The sequence below is a fragment of the Lytechinus pictus genome, chromosome 3 (assembly GCF_037042905.1).
Source record: "Lytechinus pictus isolate F3 Inbred chromosome 3, Lp3.0, whole genome shotgun sequence".
In the NCBI taxonomy this organism is placed as follows: Eukaryota; Metazoa; Echinodermata; class Echinoidea; order Temnopleuroida; family Toxopneustidae; genus Lytechinus; species Lytechinus pictus.
The window spans coordinates 41946847-41967768 of record NC_087247.1 but is presented as its reverse complement, the minus strand read 5'-3'; the positions used below and the strand labels follow the sequence as shown (position 1 = coordinate 41967768).

The 20922-nt window shown below is 35.6% G+C and overlaps 1 protein-coding gene across 4 annotated transcripts in view; it reads right to left on the bottom strand.

Annotated features, from left to right (window-relative positions):
• Positions 1-253: 253 nt before the first annotated feature.
• LOC129257206 (mitochondrial coenzyme A transporter SLC25A42-like) overlaps positions 254-20922 on the bottom strand; it is a 32368-nt gene continuing 11699 nt past the window's right edge. For 3 of the 4 annotated variants that reach the window (XM_064097088.1, XM_064097090.1, XM_064097089.1), the window contains exons 3-8: positions 17618-17858; positions 16806-16914; positions 12630-12813; positions 11733-11849; positions 8785-8936; positions 1733-4401 (exon numbers count right to left, since the gene is read on the bottom strand). In XM_064097088.1, coding sequence (XP_063953158.1) covers positions 4079-4401; positions 8785-8936; positions 11733-11849; positions 12630-12813; positions 16806-16914; positions 17618-17773 — 1041 coding nt within the window. In that variant the 5' untranslated portion in view covers positions 17774-17858 and the 3' untranslated portion in view covers positions 1733-4078. Of the gene's footprint in view, positions 4402-8784; positions 8937-11732; positions 11850-12629; positions 12814-16805; positions 16915-17617; positions 17859-20922 lie in introns of all 4 variants that reach the window. The other variant, XM_064097087.1, reaches the window with a different exon arrangement.

Here is a 20922-nt window from a genome sequence, read left to right as displayed (position 1 = left end):
CGAACTGTTTGAATGTTCAAGACATAGGCTCGTAATCTGAACTTGGGTTTAAATTAAACCCTGGTTTAAAGTTGTGGTTTAACTATGGAGAGCCAATTGGAGAACCAATCCCTTACAGCATACATTCAATTTATTAACTCATAAAAACCCAAATTGTTCATAATTGTCTGGGAATGATAACTGAAGTATTTTTCTTCATTATAAAAGGAAAAAGAAACAAAATAGTAAACACAAGAAATATACAATATAAGCAGAGTTTTTGGCTCCCTATAATTGTAGCACAGAGTTAGACCGTGGTCTAAGTTTAATAAACCTGTCAGTGTCTTCAGAATACGGGCCAGGCTTGAGGGTAACACAATGGGCATGACAATACCCTTCAGCAGTCCCCCCTCCAAACAACCATTGCACAGCAGTTATACTATGACATGAATATGAACATTAATAGGCCTATTGTTAAACATAGCATATTATCCTGAGGGATTTCCCCTTTCTGCAACAGGCTTGCAGTTGTCTGAACTATCATCTCTGTGAAGTCTGTTATTGTTGTACCAGGAATTGGGAACAAAAATACTCAACACAACAGTAAATGTACTCAATCGGTAGTTAAATTTAGATGAAATTCTGCAATGTGGAAAACACTGCTATTATCCATGGTCAGCATCATTTTTCATATAAAGACTACAGTGTACTGTTAATTGTTAAAATCAACGCAACATGTAAATGTAAGTGTGATAAATCAGGATTTTGTAGGAGGGTGACCAGGGCTCCGTAACACAAAGGTTTGCGATGGATTGCAAATGTGAAAGATCTGCACTGATTGGTCCCTGGTCAGTATTTTAAACCAAATGCACGTGTAACATTGATATTGATTGGTCAGTTCATTTAGCGATTGATCGCTCATCTTTGGGTTATGTAGCCCAGATTTCACAAAATGAAATTCGGGACAAAGCACGATGCACAAGCGGATCGACCACACTGGATCGACCGAGGCAGGTTGTAATAAAAAATAAATCAACAAAGAAGGCTACACAATGTTGGCGGAAGTATTCACTGCTGAATGATACGCGCCGTACATGTATAAGCTAAAACAATAACAACATACACATAAATTTTCATTAGCATTAATATCGGATAGCAAGAAAATCCCCGCAGAACTTACAAAAGTTTACGATAATAGATTTTATTGTTTTCTCTGCTTTGTCATCTGTTGGTTATTTGATGAAAATTCTTCACTTTTCTATACTTGATTATATTTTGTTCAATATTCTGAAATACGGGACAAATAGGCATCCCAGTAAGGGGTTTGCCAGGATGGAGGGACTAAGGAGCAAAATACGAGACGATCCCAGGAAATATGGGATGTCTGGTCACCCCGAGGAGGGCAATTCCAAGACTTGAATGACATTTCCCAAAGCTTTATTTTTGCTCTTTCTTAAATGCAGGTCAATAAAGGACATTATATCATACCTATATTTAAGAAAATTATCAAAAATAAGTTGCAGAAAAGATGGAAAAAACCTAAATGTGAGTGCTGGACAAAACCTGTAATTGTAACTTTCATGTTTTTCTGGTTACACTTCCTAATTCCGAAACATGTAAAAATATGCATAAATTAGCTTATTTAATGAGTGTCAAAATTCTGTGTAGAAATTTTGTATCCCCACCTAGAGCTATCATATAAAGGAAACAAAATTTAAATTGATTAACAAATGAAGGAGAAAAGCATTTTTTTGTGATTTATGAATAAATTTTACATAAATTAGCATAATTTTCTAGTCAAAATTTCAAAATTCTGTGTACAAGTTTGGTGAACGTCATGGAGCTCTACCAGATGGAAGAAAAAAAAATCAAAATCGGTCAACAAATAAAGAAGAAAAAGCATTTTTATGTGAATTTTGAAAAATACACTAATTAATTTCACATAAAGCTCATAAAAATTTTCTAGTAAAAATTTCAAAATTCTGTGTAGAATTTTGGTGAACCTCGTGCAGCTCTACCAGATGGAAGAGAAAAGAATCAAAATTGGTCAACAAATAAAGAATAAGAGGTATTTTCTGTGATTTATGTATAAATTTTATATAAATTAGCATAAATAATTTTTACTCAAAATTTCAAAATCCCGTGTACAAGTTTGATGAACCTCAATGAAGCTTTACCAGATGGAAGAAAAAAAAATCAAAATCGGTCAACAAATAAAGAAGCATTTTATGTGAAGTTTGAAAAATGTGCATAAATTAGCATCATATTTAATGAGTTTCAGATTTCTGTGTGGAAGTTTTGAATCACCACCTAGTGCTAAAGAAGAAGCATTTTGAACTTGTGGATGGACGACGGACGCCACGCCACGGCATAAGCTCATCTGGCCCTTCGATCCCGATGAGCTAAAAATAATTTTATAAAAATAAATAAGTGTGTACAATTTAAATCTTGTCAAATATTCTGTGACTGACGTTGGGAGGGGACATGATGTTCACATTGTAGTTTATATTCATTGCCAACTGAAACTGGGTGGCTCCTCTATTGGTTTATTTCCAATTCATCTAATGGTTGTTAGACGAAATGTTGATGGACGGAATGGCATTAGACTAAATGAAAGCAGACCATGTGGTGAGTGGACGAGTTGGCAGACTTAGACGAATTGGCAATATACCCCTCTGTTAAGTATAAAGTAGTAAATGAGTTCAGTACCATTTTCCTTAAAATTATCTTGGCAATATACAAGGACAGTCTACTTCATGAAGAAAAATTAGTGTTTCTATTAATGGATGAACTGAATTCTCTTCAAATGGTATATTTGATTGCACTACATTTATATGATAAAGAAATATATGGGATGACCATAAAATGTACCATAGAATTTACAAAATAACTTAGGATAAACAAATCATCTAATGTATCTCTCATTCTAAAACACTATTTGAAATCTGGTGTTACCATAGTCTCTTTACAAATTGATATTGAACTCAAGACAGCTCATTTTCAGATTTAGCTGAAATAGGCATTTTTCATAATTTTTAGGGGCTACTTTTGGATCAAACGTTTTTATCTTGGCAGGAGGGCAAACAAAGTGATCATCGATGAGCAAGGAATTCTATTGAAGATTTAACATTTGATTTGGAACCTTGTGCCATATTCCAATTCCACCGACTGAAATTGTAGCTAGATTTGACAGAAATAAATTATAAATATAATATATATCTATGCTCTGTGTGCAGCAAGTCATTTCATTTATTTATTTATTCATTTTTTGTAGAGGGGGAGGGGTGGGTCATGTTTTCAAATTTTGTGTAAAATGGAAAACTAATAACTGTTATTGACAACCACATTCTGATAATGTACATCAGGGATCATACAAATCCCATATAACAATGGGTAAAAAGTAAAAACCAATCATAATTGAGTGCAAGTTATCATGAATGCGGTGTAAATAACAAGCACAAAAAGAATGTCCATCTTCTGTAGTAGTTGGACTTTCAGCTCTGTATTTATTTTACATATTCACATGTAATCGAGCAGGCTAGGCACTGATATGGTGTTACATATAACAAGATTGCATAGACTATAATAGACATCAAATAAAAATGTAATTTTAAAAGACAATTTGTGATCAAAGAGTGTGCATCAAACTCCTTTTTTTAACAAACAGCTTCATCCAGGCTTCAAATACAGGAAGCTCAACAAAACAACAATTAGTGTAAAGCCTGTCATAAAATTAAAGGTTTCTTAGGAAGTAACAACCAATTACTGTCAATTTCATGCAACTGGCCAAGACAATTAGGAAACAGTATCACCATTAACCTTTAATGCATTGTATGCAAACTGATTGTGCATTAAGACATATATAGAACTGTAAAAGGAACAATGAACAAATTTGTTAACACAACTGCACTGACCTCTGCTGTTTATGAATCTCATCCAAGGAGTCTTATTTTCAATTTCACTTTGACTGGTCATGCAAGCAGGATGCACAGAATGCGGTACAGATCTTGTACGAGGAAGATAAGAACTTGGAAATAAGATAAAATCACTGATGTTTTGAACAGAACACACACTGCATAGATTCCTCATGAGCGCAGGATTATGAATCATCCCTGAAGAGGTATGTCTGAGACAACCATTTCAAGGTCAGGTCAAAGACTGTGAAACTGATTCCTACTGCAACAGGTCCCTTGATCCAGTTCATACTGAGCCCCTTGTACAGGCCTCCAATCACACCACCTTCCTGCACAATGTTCCTCCCTGTATTCAAGACAGAGTCATAGGAGTACTTGGTAATTCCTGCCGTCTGCATACGTCGTCTGATGACATCCAAGGGATAGGATGCTGACTGGCCGCACAGACCTGCAATTGCTCCAAACGCAAGCCTTTCTGTAGGACTTGGCTCCGCAGCATCTGTGTACTCTGTTGAAGAATTGAAATAAAGGAAATGTCACTTTAATCAAAAATTCATGAAGACAGTAAGTTTTACAGACTTGATACTATCAAGGACAAGCCGACAAGGGTTGTTCTAAAAGCAAATTTTTTCTGCACCTCTGCATTGAATCGAAATCTGTCAAATATCAAACTCTTTTCTAATCTTATATCAATTAAAGGACAAGTCAACCCCAACGATAAGCTGATATGCATAGAAAGAGAAAATTCAAGCAGGCATAACACTGAAAATTTCATCAAAAACGGATGTAAAATAAGAAAGTTATAATATTTTAAAGTTTTGCTTAATTTCACAAAACAATTATATGCACATCCTGTTCGGTATGCAAATGAGGGATCGATGACATCACCGACTCAATTTTTCTTTTGTATTTTATTATATGAAATATTTTGATTTTCTCATCATTGTCATGTGAAACAAAGTTTCATTCTATCCTGAACACAAGGAATTCCATTATTTCAACATTTTGTGTTTCAGGCAAGGAGGTCCGTATTGTCAAATTCGTAAAAATTGAAATATTGTATAATTCAAACAATAAAAAACAAAAGAAACAGTGAGTGACATCATCGACTCTCTCATTTGCATATTACTGAGTTGAGCATAGAACTGTTTTGTGAAAAATATTAGCGAAACTTTAAAATGTAATAATTTTCTTATTTTACATCCGAATTTGATGAAGTTTTCAGCATTATTCATGTTTGATTTTTCTGTATTTATTTGAATCAACTGTTTTCTGGGGTGGACTTGACCTTTAATGTATCAACTATCAAAACTCCCAAAACTAATTATATTTCACTTACTTTAAGATTTCTAAGCACAGTACAGTGTATTCAATTCGATTTGAAGACTCATCTTCAAATTATAGAATAGAATAGAAAACAATAATGGTAATATATCCACAACTTGGAAAGTAATTAATGATATTCTTGGTAGATCAAAAGACTCTATTCCTACAAGTAGGTTTTCTCATGAAAATAAAGTATATACAACCTAGCGATATTGCAGATGCTTTTAATTCATTTTTTGCAAATATGGGGCCAGGTCTAAAAATGCCAAAGTCTTTTGAATGCACAATTCTTAAGAACATCCATTTGGGTGAACTTTGAAGCTAAATAGCAAAAAATCAAGCACATGGGCCCATGTTAATTTTTGTATATTTGAAATATTCAGGTGCTAAAGTATCTATGTGAAAAGTATAACAAGTGGAATGCCTCTGGCGGTCTCACCTGCATCACGCGATTCAATATAGCAGCAGTGCTGACTTTGAAAACTGCTATAACTCGCACAAGATGTTCAGTGATACTTGGTTACTCTTATGTCCACGTTTTATGAACTAGACCAATACACTTACAGAGATATGATGGTAATTCAACAAATACCCCCAACATGGCCAAAGTTCATTAACCTTACATGACCTTTGACCTTGAACATGTGACCTAAAACTCGCACAGGATGTCCAGTGATACTTGATTACTCTTATGTCCAAGTTTTATGAACTAGACCAATATACTTTCAAAGCTATGATGGTAATTCAACAAATACCCCCAATTTGGCCAAAGTTCATTGACCCTAAATGACCTTTGACCTTGGTCATGTAACGTGAAACTCATGCAGGATGTTCAGCGATACTTGATTAACCTTATGTTTAAGTTTCATGAACTAGGTCCATATACTTTCTAAGTTATGCTGTCATTTCAAAAACTTAACCTTCGGTTAAGATTTGGTGTTGACGCCGCCGTCGGAAAAGCAGCGCCCATAGTCTCACTCTGCTATGCAGGTGAGACAAAAATGATATAGATTTTCAATGTTTGAGAGCAAGACCACGGAACCATCTGCATTTTAGACAGTATTATGTTTCAAGCTAACTCACAATACTTTGGACACTGATAATTTAAAAACTAGCACATGGACCCCACATTTTTAGTGTTGTAATGCCTTCAAAATATACTGTCTTTAGTAATGTAGAGAGTATGATGAAAATGACATGGATTTTGAATGTTTGGGAGCAGAACTACGGAACCATTAGTATTTTAGACATTTTGGACGGTATTAGACTTTTGCCGGTTTAAGGACATTCCACAGTTAAAGTGAAATCCATGTCATTTTCACCAAACTTTGCACAAAGATACTTTAGAACCATAATATTCGAAATGTGCAAAAATCAACATAGGTCCATGTGCTTGATTTTTGGCTATAGAGCTTCAAAGTTCACCCAAATTGATGTTCTTAAGAATTGCGCTTTCAAAAGAATTTGGCATTTTTAGACCGCCCAAGATAACTACAATGAGTTTAAACCTCTATTACTCAGTCAAAATACATGAAAAAGTCATCAAATTTCGCAAGAGAGTTAATAATTGTATCGTTAGAATGGAGAAACTATTTATAGTGCTATTTGTTTGCAATTTTAAGTTTAACAGCACTGTCAGTTCTTTAAAATGGCGTAAAGGAAAACAAAATCCCAATCTAAAAAATGTGAAATTTCAGTAACAAACTACAAAAGTATAATAAATGCTGCACTTTATTCAAAATCCATGTCATTTTCACCAAAATTTGCCGAGTTGTAGAGAAAGGTATACCTAAGAGGTACAAACATTAAAAAATAGGGGTTCATGTGCTTGTTTTTAAACTATCAGCATTTTTATTAGAGCAAATGTGCTTTTTAAAACACCAAAAATGCACCAAATGCTTTGTATCTATGTAGAGAAAAAATCAAAACCACTTCACCTTTTATTCAAACTCGGGGTAATATTCGTGATTCACTGCAGAGTTAAGTATTTTGAAATTGTCGAGAATTTGTTTTGAATGATCCATGGAATAATTCAATTTTTTAGCTTCATGAAATAATGCATCGGATCTGCAGTTTAAGTGCAGAAGATGAGAAAAATCAGCTCATACCCGCCGCTAATTAATCACCTGTTCATCCATTGTGACGTCAGCGCGCAGAGTGTAAACTATGCGCAGATCATATTGCACACAAACATAACTGTGGAACGTCCTTAAGGCACATTTTATACTGTTTCAGGCCAACTCGCAACACTTTGGACGCTGATAATTTAAAAACGAGCACATGGAATCCATATTTTCAATATTTTAACGTCTTCAGAATATATTCCTTTACTAATCTGGAGATTATGATGAAAATGACATAGATTTTGAGTGTTTGGGAGCAGAACTACGGAACCATTCGCATTTTACACGGTATTATCAGACTTTTGCATGTTTTCGACGCATTTTAGGTGATTTTCAAGCCAACTCGCAACACCTTGGACACTGATAGTTTAAAAACGAGCACATGGACCCCATATTTTTAACTTCCCTACACCTTCGCAATGCATTCCTCTACAATTTTGCCGAATTTGATGAAAATGACATGGATTTTGAATAAAGTGCAGCTTAAACTATACTTTCTTGATTTTCAAGCAGATTCACTTCTTTTGAAGATTTGTATTTTGGATGTTTACATGTATGCACCATTCTTGTCAAATGAGGGCACTTGCTGACTCCAACTAGATATAGTTTTGCCAATTAAAGACTTTCTTCAACCACTTAGTTACATATCCTGAAATTTTGATGAAGTTTGATGAGATATCGACAGGGTAAAGATGATTTAAACTCATTTGGTGAATTTGTGAGGTCTAAGAGAGGCATAATTCTCTTGATTACGCAACATTTCATATCATTCAAATACGGCGACTTTGAAGTCCCGTAGAAAAAAAATAAGCACATGAACCTAATTATTTTTGCAATTTCACAATGCATAGATACCAAAGTATCTCTCTGCAAAATTTGGTGAAAATGACATGGACTTTATTTTAACTGTGAAACATCCATAAAATCATGCAAACATAGTGCAAAATATCAAATTGTTCATGAGAAGTCTTATAAATTTGATAAATTGAATCAATTTGTTAATAAATTATTCAAAGGTACATAGGTAAGGGAATTGGATACAACAGCATACAAAATAATAACAAAAACATACATATTGACATTACACTTTCAGTTAGGTCTATAAGTATTGGTTAACTTAAACCTAACTGTACATTATTACATTTGTGCTTTTCAGCATTTTCATGGCTATAGTTTAGTCAAGCATAATAGAAAACACCCACAAACCAAATGCGACATAAATTAGTTCATGGTTAATCATAGCATGGTGAAATGTATCTTATAGGCCAAACTGGAATTAGTGTAAATCAAGTGCAATCATTATTCAATGCATTTTTACAATAACATTTACCAATGCCTGTTGCTTCATAGTTGGGTTCACACCGTAAGAGTTAGCATATATACAAAATCATAATAAAATGAAACTGAGCATTTCAAAGTATGAAATCCTCTGAATGACTTACCTCTTTGTCGTTTCTTGAGGGTTTCATATGTGAAGAAACTGATGCCCCCGTAGGGTATAACACCAAGTACTGTAGGGAGAAAACCTCTGTAAAAACTGGACATTCCATCCACCCTGAGTGTCATTAGGAACATTGACAAGATCCCTTTGTAACTAAATAAAGACAAATGAATTTGATCAGTTTCACATCATTTCCACAATTTTTCACTCTTACACTACAGTGTGTCCAGTTAAATGGTCCACACATTGCAGTTATGTGGGGGCTTGTGAACCTTTTTAAATCAGAAAGCTAAGTGAGATGGAGCATGTACGAGTGGTGGGGTCACCCCTGCTGGACAGGTGCAAAGGAAGAGGGCGGACTATTGTGGATCACATCGTCTATTGGTAAATTAGGTTTATCTGATTAACATCTTGGTTACAGAAGCATCAACAATAGGATACCAAAATATTCTAGACCTGGAAATGGAAAGCACCCTAACCCTGAGTTGCAGTGAAAGTTGGAAGGAAAGTGCAGGACCAAATTCTCTCTGACCAAAACAAAGATTGTTACATGGAACATAAGGAAAATGCATGAAATAGGAAGGACCATCCAAGTATTGAGGCAGATTAAGATTATGAATTACAAGACAGGATTGCCAGGACTACCCAACCCCCCAAAAAAGGAAGTAATGGGTCACTGAGAAATAGCACTAGTGTATCCAGCATCAACTTTGACAAAGAAATGTATGGACCCATGCACAAGCATAATAGAGTCACTATTGTCCCCAGACATTTGGGGCCCTGAAATGCTTTGTAGGATCTGATGCTGGAAACGCGCCTGCATAGGGTAGGTTGGGAGGGGTTTTTGTTATTCTATTTTACAATCTTTTTCTCACCTTAATCAATTCGAAAAAAATAAATATATATTTTTTTGTTCTTTGCTTCCACTGTTCTATATCAGAGCTGCACAAGAAAAATTATAATTTTACCGAAATATTTGGGAGATCTTTCAAAATGTAGTTGATTAATATGAGAACCAGCAAAATGCTTTGATAAATTTTGCAGAATTCTTTTTTTTCAAGGTATCTCCCAAACAATGAGGGAGATTTGGTAGCTGTAGGGGAAGGCGGGGTAAGTTCTGACACTTTTTGCTTTTTGCATATTAGAATTGATATGACAAATAATCTTGTAGAAATAAATACCTTGCCTTAAAATTCAATCCATGGGAAATATTTTTCACCTATATCAAGGCTCCACATTAACTTTTTTTGGTGGTGGCCCATTCGGGCCACCAAAACCTTCAAATAATTTTTTTTGGTGGCCCGATATTAAAGTTTGGTGGCCCGAAAAATATAAAGAAAAACATTAAAAATTAATAAATGGGTATAAATGGTTTAACCACTGTCAAAAAAATGAAAGAAAATAATAAAACGGCAAAAAAAAAGTGTGAGAAAATTCCTTCCCTATATTTTCCAAAATGTTGGAAAATTCACATTTCATATTAATGAAATGCCTTCCCAAAGTATTTACTTTCTCAAGAGTTGTTTAAGAAGTCATTTATAAACAAGAAAGAAAGTAACTGTCTGTTTATTTTTGGCTAGAAAAGACCAGAAAAGACACAGCTTCGAAAGAAACCAAGTAACAACATACATACAAATGCACACGTGGGACTGTGATGTACTCACCTATGTGTTTTTATGTGTATTATTTTCATTTGGAAATCGGTCTTTTTGAGTCAAAAGAGAGGTCATGATTCCTCTTTTTAATGCTTGCAAATAATCAGGATACACCAGATTTTAGCAAAAAGGTCTGTAGAAGGGCATTTCATTGGTGTAAAATGTGACTTTGACTTGGATTTTCACAGTTCTGTGGAAGATTTCTTAGCAGCAACATTTCGTATTGCAGCTCCCTGAGTCTGAATAGGCTGCTGACTCACAGCTGCTTGAAGCATGCAAAGCTCACGCCAGCCGGCCGGCGCGGCCGGCTGGATAAAAGCTACCTAATGCTATAGCGGTAGGCCAATTTTGTGTGTGTGTTTGTGTGTAGATCAACAAAAAGGGCGCATGACGAACTGGCTTGCAATTTGAACTGTAGAAAGTTGATAAATGCGTGCAAAATGGGGAGAAAAATTGCGCTATTCTGAAAATTATTGGTTGCCCGATTCGGGCCACCAAAACTTAATATTTTTTCAATAATGGTTGCCCGAGGTGAATTTCTGGTGGCCCCGGGCCACCGGGCCACCGCTAATGTCGAGCCTTGCCTATATATAACTTTCTACTCCCACACTGAAAGTCATTGTCACCTTTGAAAAAAACGATGTCAAATGGCTCAACTTGCCCCATCTGTGGGGTAAGTTGAGCCACCTACTGGGGTAAGTTGAGCCACAAAAACTATGTACAAAATGCATTGGGGGAAGAACCAGCATGTAATTTTTTTTAATTTAAAGTCTTTCACCTGCTAATTCTCTATAAATACTAACATCCTCTAAAAGTAAAAGAACTGTCATGCGAATTTGCTTCTTTCTGCCTGCATATCGATGGCTTTTCAAGCTTTGTTTGTTTATATATACATTACCATAAGAACTACCATGGCTCAACTTACCCCAGTCCGAACCTAATGCGATATTTTCACATCCACACATTTCCTATGCATCCATCATGTAAAAGACTATGACAAGAATGAGGATCCATACCTGGACTAACAATGTTGTTCTTATGTCTTTATTATATAGCACTTATCTATTTCACACACTTTCTTACGTTGGTTGATATTTGCATTTTTCCCTTTAAAAAAAAACTTTTTGTTTCAAAGTTGAAAACAATGTGGTTGGGTTAGGGGTTATGCAATGGGTCATCAATACATGACACCACCATAATGTCCGACTCATTCATTATTGGCCTGGGGGTGGTGGCTAAACTTACCCCTATGCTCAACTTACCCCGCTTTCCCCTATCTGAGTATTAAACATACCTTGTTCTGTGAGTGACTGCCATTCTAGCCCTGAGGACATCCAATGGATATGTCAAGGAAGCTGCTGTAACACCTGCTAGAGACCCTGCCAAAAATCGTCGTGCAGGGGTTAGGTTCCTGCCAGAAGAAGATGGTATATAGAGGATTTTAATTCTAAATATTTTAACCAGAAAGCAACACACAAAAAAAAAATACTTAAGAAGAAAGAAGAGTAGAAAACAAGAACCTTCATTCAAACATCTGTTGTAATAAGATTTTAAGTAATTTTGTAATACATATAAAAATATGTTGATTAACACATGGTGTTGATCAACCAATCTTCTCTTTGGAGCAATTTGTGTGTATGTACATGTATTATAAAATGCACAAGGGGAAGGGAGGAAAGGTGGTTGCTGCTCATTCTGTAATTTTGCCCCAATCTGACATTTTGCAGCTATAAAAACTTAGTCTGAATAAGTCCAGTTAAAACAGGTTAAAATGCATTCTTCAGATTGATATTGTACATGGCATCAAAGCAATCCATGGCAGTTTGAAGGAAGGCACACATCAAATATTCATTCAGGTAAATGTATCTGTTGCTCAGTGCAGATTGGCTCATTCAAAGTGTAGTAAAAATTACCAAACCCTTGCTTGCTTACAAGCATCACTAGTGGAAATTGGTACATGGGGCCTTAGATATGACCTCATGAATACATAATTAGCCCCACTGAAGTCAATGTATTCATGAGGCCATATCTATGGCCCCATGGATCGATTCCTACCAAATTTTATTTGTGGAGGTACATGTATTTAATCATGCTCTTTCGCAATATGGTATAAAATATGCTGAAATGCTAAAAAAAGTTTTTTGTAACGTGATCACTTCGGTACTCTATAATCTGGTGACAAAACACATACTGTGTATTTTGGGTGTTGAGGAGTTTTTTGTACTGTTCATGCGCTGCATACTGGATAGCAGCATATGGGATGATTCGGACCATCGTTGCTGAATTACCCCTCCACAAGGCAACCAATCCTTCCTTCTGGTACACATCGCTAAGAACACCAACTGCATTCCTTACAGAAAATTTCATATCTGATGCTAAACAAAACAACAACATAAAATAAATGAATGAAAGGTTATTATTAGATATATGAACGGTAAATAAATATTTACCGGTACATCTACAGGTATACAGAATACACTATTGACATCGAATTTGACATTTCTAAAAAAGTTAAAAAAGAAGGTAAAATTCATTATGAAAGACCACTTATTACCTAATGATTTGCACGATCCAAAACATTTGGAAGGGGGGGGGGGTTCCAAAATACAATATGAGTGTATCAAGTTAGAAGCAAATTTTACCCTTGAGATTAACAGGCACCATGAGCACACATAACTTACAAGAAGGGATCGTTCACCCATGATGTATACCATGATATCCAATGAGGGTATTCACTTTTCAGAGGGGAATTAAAAGCTGTTCTTGAGGCACCTCTGTTACTTGTGAATGTCAGATTTAGGTGCACATTAGGAACAAACTGGTCTACTAAAGATTTTTAAAGCATCTGAGAGTGAGATAAAGTTGAATGAACCGATTAAAAAACGAAAACAACTGCCAATCCTACTTACCAGTACAACATTAAGCGTATGATAACTACAAGGTATAAGCGATTTTGTGTCTTGCCCACTTATGAAAATAACCAGAAATATTGTGATATGCGAGGGCACACAACAGAATAGTATCTAAACTTCATTGTGAAATGACTGGGATGGAATAACACTTGTCATGAGAGTCTTTAACGTAAACTTTAATGTTGACCTCAAAATGAACTTTGACCATACCATGTGACCTCCGAACACAATAACATGCAGGTCTCCTAAGTACACCTACAACCAAGTTTGGTATAAAAGTGACTTACGGTTGCAGAGTTATGTGTCATATCATTGACCTCAAAATTACCTTTGACCTTACTATGTAACCTCTGATTGCGCCATGATATGCAGGTCTCCTCAGTACATCTATAAGCCAAGTTTAGGTGAAAAGTGGCTTACGGTTGCGGATTTATGTGACATAAGAGAATCTTGCACATAAACTTTAACGTTGACCTGGAAATGACCTTTGACCTTACCATGTGACCTCTGACTGCAGCATAACATGCAGGTCCCCAAAGTACATCTACCATCCAAGTTTGGGTGAAAAGTGACTTACGGTTGCAGTTATGTGTCGTAAGAGAGTCTTGCACGTAAACTTTAACGTTGACCTCTTTAATACCATGTGACCTCCGACTGCAGCATGACATGCAGGTCTCCTAACTACATCTACAATCCAAGTTTGGGTGAAAAGTGACTTGCGGTTGCGGAGTTAGAAGTCATAAGAGAATCTTGCACATAAACTTTAACGTTCACCTGAAAATGACCTTTGACCTTACCGTGTGACCTCCAACTGTAGCATAACATGCAGGTCCCCATAAGTACATCTACCATCCAAGTTTGGTTGGAAAGTGCCTTACGGTTGCGGAGTTAGGCGTCATAAGATTCTTGCATGTAAACTTTAACGTTGACCTGAAAATGACCTTTGACCTTACCATGTGACCTCCGACTGCAGCATAACATGCAGGTTCCCCCAAGTACATCTACCATCCAAGTTTGGTTGAAAAGTGCCTTACAGTTGCGGAGTTAGGCGTCATAAGAGTCTTGCATGTAAACTTTAACGTTCACCTGAAAATGACCTTTGACCTTACCGTGTGACCTCCAACTGTAGCATAACATGCAGGTCCCCAAAAGTACATCTACCATCCAAGTTTGGTTGGAAAGTGCCTTACGGTTGCGGAGTTAGGCGTCATAAGAGTCTTGCATGTAAACTTTAATGTTGACCTGAAAATGACCTTTGACCTTAACATGTGACCTCCGACTGCAGCATAACATGCAGGTCCCCCCAAGTACATCTACCATCCAAGTTTGGTTGAAAAGTGACTTAAGGTTGCAAAGTTAGGTGTCATAAGAGTGTCTTGCATGTTAACTATAACATTGACCTGAAAATTACCTTTGACCTTACCATGTGACCTCTAATTGCAGCATAACATGCAGGTCTCCAAAGTCCATCTACCATCCAAGTTTGGTTGAAAAGTAAATTACGGTTGCGGAGTTATGTGTCATAAGGTTTGTCACGGACTACGAACGGACGACATTTGAATCCCTAAGTCTCGCCTTCATCTCTGGTGGGCGAGACAACAGACTGGTCTACTACAGATTTTTAAAGCATCTGAGAGTGAGATAAAGTTCAATGAACCAGTCAGACCGCAGGTCCCTATGCTAATGAGCAAAAAGGCCAGATTCATCCAAATCATCTCGTGGCTGAATCCTCCTCCTTGCAAAATCTCGTGATTCGTGAGATTTTCTTTCTCTAAGAATTTACCTGTTTTAACCTCAAGTTAAATGAAATATTATTGCACCATCAGATAGAGTAAAAGTTACTCTTTCATATTGGTCATTTATTTTGTATACAATATTTTGTTAAATAAGTGAATTTCTGGCCTGAAAATGTGCCTCAAAACTGAATTTTCTTCCTCTGTTTTCTTTTGCAAATTGTGCAAAACTTTTTATTTTGAGCCTCAATAATATCTATATCACCATAAAGCTGAACTTCTGTACTTTCTCACAATGCCACTCTTGATATGCGGCACCTTTTAATCGGGTCAAGATCACACTTTTCCCACCAAGGTACAAGACGAGATTTCTGAAATTTTGTACTTGCATAAATTCCAGAGTTCTGATTGGCTGGATAAGGTTCACAGAACAACAGGCGCGGGGTATTTGAGGAGATTACCACATGGGAAGTGTGACCTTCCCACGAACCCAGGCACTGGAATCATTGGAATTTGCCATTGTGTGGTCTTTTTGACCAATCAGAGTGCAGTATTCTTGTTTTCAAGCTGCTTTATGTACTTGACAAATGAAAAGTGTGATCTTGACCCGATTAAACCAATTCTTATTTTGAAACCTATATCATTTCAAAGCATACATATTCAGCTTTATCATGATATAAAAATCATTTGGGCTCAAACAAAAATAAAGTGTGAAAATAGCAGCTTTTGTCAGGTGAAAATATTTATTTTGTAGCATATTTTAGATCAAAATTTTAACCTATATTACAAAATCTTTGAATAAATCCAAACACATGACCTGAAAGAATGATTCTTCTTCTTTACAATGGTACCAAATTCATGAAATTCGATGCACAATTCTCGCTACCCCAAATAGCGATTTCGCCGAGATCCGGTAAAATCCCTGTAACGCGCATTGCATTATGGGATAGCTTTTCGGTATTACAATTTCCTGATCGGAAGTCCAATGCACTGTTTTGCCAGATCAACAGTGCCGTCATGCACAACAACACAACGTGGCTTTCGCTCGGAAAGTTCGTGATCACAACCTTCTCTTTCACATTTTCACGTGAAATATATTTTTTATTTATAATTCAAATGGAATCAAAACTGACCAAATTAGATAAAAAGTATTATAATCTGTACTTATTACGCTGATTGGCATCGATTTCAGCGTGGTGGACTCAGTATCGCGAACCTCGCGCGAGCATGACTCTGAACCGGAAGTGGTGATGACGACCCGACGGAGTGAAAATTATCTCGTCTCGCGCATTATGAGATGTTTGTTCCTATTTGGGGTAGCGAGAATTAGAGCAGCAATGACCGAATGAAAAGAGGTGTTTTGGTCCGCATCAAGCTCATTAAATATGCAAAACATCTCAAGTCATGAATATCACTTGGATGAAAGAAGCCACTTTCTTGGGACCTGCAGTCTGACTGGAACCGATTAAAAAAATAAAAACAACTGCCAATCCTACTTACCTGTACAACATACATATGATAACTACAATGTTACACATTTTCACATCAATGATGTCCACTGATTGCATAGGAAATTTAATCAAGAAATCAAGGCTGTATTTCCATTTAATATTTTCTTCATAATTATGAAAGCTGATTTTCTACTACCGGTATAACATGGTATGTACTCTACGGAAAGACTTCTCTGACTTTTTCATTTATTATCTAGTGTATTGAACTTACTCTGAAAGAGAATCTTTGTACGATCCAGGGGAGCAATGACCGATTTGGCAACAGCTCCAGCAGCTGCCCCAGCCAGTAAGGATGAAACAATCTTACGCCAAACATTTCCCTAAAGGAACATTGAAAAATGAAATACACTCAATACTTGTTGATGGAAATAAATATCCATAAATTTGGTATCTAAGCGAAACCTACTGTACATCCTTTATAACCTGTTTATTGACATATTAAATAAAAACAAGTGTCGCTAAAGCGAGCACATAATACGCCCGCCTGTAATGCGGAAAATGTAGTTATTGGTCAAGCAAGAAAAGTGGAAGGTGGCGACTTCATTTTTGACCTTCTGACCTTAAAATCGTTAGAATTCCTGGGATCAATGCTAGTATCATACACACCAAAATTATATGAGCCTAGGTTAAGTTAAACTAAAGTTATCGCGTTAACAAGGACTTCAGAAGGGTAAGATGAAAACATGTCACTGCGATCTTGACCTTTGACCTTTTGACCTCAAAATCCATAGGCTTCCTGGGATCTATGCTTGTATCATACACACCAAGTTATATGAGCCTAGGTTAAGTCAAATGAAGTTATTGGGTTTACAAGGTAATGCTAACAGATGGATGAAACAGACGGACACCGAGTGTGATACCATAATCTGTCCCGTCTAGGATAGGCGTATAAAAAGTGACACAAAAGCTATGATTTTATTGGCGGGGCTAAGAACCTCCTGAAACCCGACTAAATAGCAAAACTAACTTTTTGCCAGTGTGAAATGCACATCAACAAAAGAAGTGGTGAGTGTGTGAACTTACATGGGATGAGGATATCTGGCTGGCTTGCCTGCCATCACCCTTGAGGTTAACAGACACTTCCACCATGTGAGGATCTTCTATGAGTGGGACTCGATGCTGACGACTATCCTTACTGTTCTTATCCTGAGCTCCTATGCTCACCTCGCTACCTTGCATACTAACGCACCTTACATGGAGGCAGTCTGCTTGTCACAACTTCCCAGTGTCTCGTCTCCACGACTGAAGTTCACTTTCAATCAATCTATTGTGTCATAATTGATGAGAACAGGTAACACTCTGTTATCATAACCCCCGATGACTTTCACACACCTTTCACTGTTATTCATACTAGACAATAGGTACTAATAAAGTTCACCATGCAGTGAAAACACTCAATATGAAACCTTCAATCCTAATATTTTCTGCAAAAGAATACATTAGCATATGATAAAAATCATGATCTTGACTTGTGATTGTGAAAATCACAATTCTCATTCATAAAATCTATTTAAAAAAATTTGAAAAATTTTTGTGCATGTTTTGGATGAAGTTGTATGGTATCTATTTTCCAGCAAGGGTACTGGAGCAAAATTTATCACTTCTTTTTTTCTTCTTAAAAGTGATGATCTCTTTTTTTCATTAAAGCTAAATATTTCATGTCTCATGATTCTTCTTTTAAGAAATTCATATATTTTTTCATATGATCCATCAGTGTTTAATAATGTATCATATGGCATGAATATATTTTTTCCTTTTTTGTAATTAAATGAACTTCATTCCTTTGAGCTTGATAAAATGTCAAATGAAATGGGATTACATAAAGATCTCTGATTACACCAATAGGAATCACGTTATGGGGGCTGCACACAATGCTGCTATTGATTATAGGTACATTGACTTTATTTCAGTAACAATCATGAAACAGGGCAGGTCCAAGCTATTGTCCCCTCTGAAGCCAAAATTAAATCTTTGCCTAAATCTAATATATTGTATGTCATTTTAAAGCTTATACTAAGAAGTTTTTCGCCCTATATTTTTTTCTTCTGAAAACGTAAAGTTAATGAATGCCAAGGTCATAATTTTCAGAAATCATTAATTAGCGTGACGTACGGGACATCACATTTTTTGATCTGCAGATAATGCAAATCATATATTTGAAATATTTTTGTGGGGACTTGTAGTGCCAAGTTAATGCAAACATTTGAGAAAAAAAATGATTTTGAAAATTAATTAATTAAGTTAATTATCTGGTGTCCAACAGGCAGTGTCCCGTACGTCACAATTTAGCATATGTTTTTTTAGATTCTAATTAAGGAAAAGTTTAACAGTTTTCTTCACACTTTGGAGAGTTCTAATTTATGTTACTATACATTCAAAAATTCAAGTGAATTTACTGAATTAATTTCATGTTTAATTATATCAGCTAATTACGTACAGGGACACAAAATACTTTATACATAGGATTTCTATGTAATTCTAATTAGGGTTATTTTTCAATTAGGAGCAAAGATAAAGTAAATTGAGATAAATGATATTATATCAGTGGTTGAATATTGATAAAAGGCTGATAATCAAGTCATGATTTGTAATAAATAAAAAGGGTGCATATATTAGCAGACTCGTTAACATGTCATTAATTAAATATTATAAGGCCATAAAGTTTTTTCATGTTTTGTTTAATCACATACTATAATAGAAATATATATCAATCATAATAATCCATGTAAAACTTACTTACTTTGGTTTACATCCAGTTAATTATAAATTTTGATGATATTTCACTTTCCCCATTCGTTTAACACATGAAATTATTTGCAAGACATCTTTTATGATATTTATAAGGTCGTAAAATGTTTTGTTTCAGTGTATGCTATTAAAGAAATCTATATCAATCATGATAATCCATGTAAAACTTAACTTACTTTGGTTTATATCAAGTTAATAATAAATTTGTATTAAATTTCATTTTCCCCATTCGTTTTGCACATGGACAAATGTCCCATACGTCACATGTCCCGTACGTCACAGTGCGGATGTTTATACTTTGAGATATTACATAATAACAACAATGAGTTCTATCATTTCATTCATGGCTAATGAAACTTGATCAGATACAAGATGAAAACATGATAATGAGAGATTTCCAGCTTATTCCAATTCACAGAGTTTTAATGACAAATTAAAATATTACCTCATTATTGGAATTGTAGATCACCAACTTTTTACTGAATAAAGAGGGCAAAACTGGCCTTCCAAAATCCATAAAAGATTCTCTGTTGTGCATTTATTTTTTATGCTACACAACTTTAAAGTCTCTAAATGTCCCTTACGTCACAAGTCAAATAGCTTGGACCTGCCCAACAGTAAACCTCATGTGTGTAAAACTCGCATTTGGAATCAAAACATTGGTACACGTACCTTCTTTTTTATTTGGATTTTATGACTTTTATTACATATGACAAATTAGCCTATGCCAAAGAATTTTATAACGTCTCCAGGGTGCTACCTAACTTTTTAGAAGCACTTGCCCAGTCGGGCAAGTAAATTTTTAATTAGTTGGAATATACTTGCCCTAAAATCAATTTCACTTGCCCGAAAAAAATCCTTGAAAAAAAACTTTACCTCTTCAAAGGAAAGTTTTGCGGTTATTTAAACAATTGATCTTTTTCTCTCTTTAGCTATGAACTGATCTACCTTGTTATAGCATTTCTTTCTCCAAAGTGATTTTATCTTGCCTGCCATGACCAAATTAGGGTCAATATCATATCAACCCTAATTTTGGTCATTGTACTGTGAGAATTTTGCTTGCCCAATTCGGGCAAGTAGTTTTGGTCTTTACTTCAAAACACTTGCCCGACTCTAACTTTTACTTGCCCCGGGCAATCGGGCAAGTGCTTATGTAGCACCCTGCGTCTCATTTACTTTAAATATATATGTGAGATCAACTCCTAATTATTGCAAAATGATTTAAAACAAAATATACATCTATGAACGTACAATAAATGTACAAAAATGGGGTAAACAAATAATCAGAGAGCAGGAGAATAGACAGATATACAGGTATGCAAATAAAAAACAAAAAGACTATCTGGCAAATTTTCTTGATTGAATTCTCATCTTTACTCTATTAAAGGGGATACTCTGGGCGGAAAGTAAGTTTATCTTATCTTTTATCCTAGAAGAATATTCATTATCAAAGCAAACGCTGAAAAATTCATCAAAATCTGATAACAATGTTATACTGAATTCTAAAGTTTAGAAATATTTGTGAAAGCAGGTATACATGTCAACATGAATGTGCAATAGGTGGGCTGATGATGTGATGT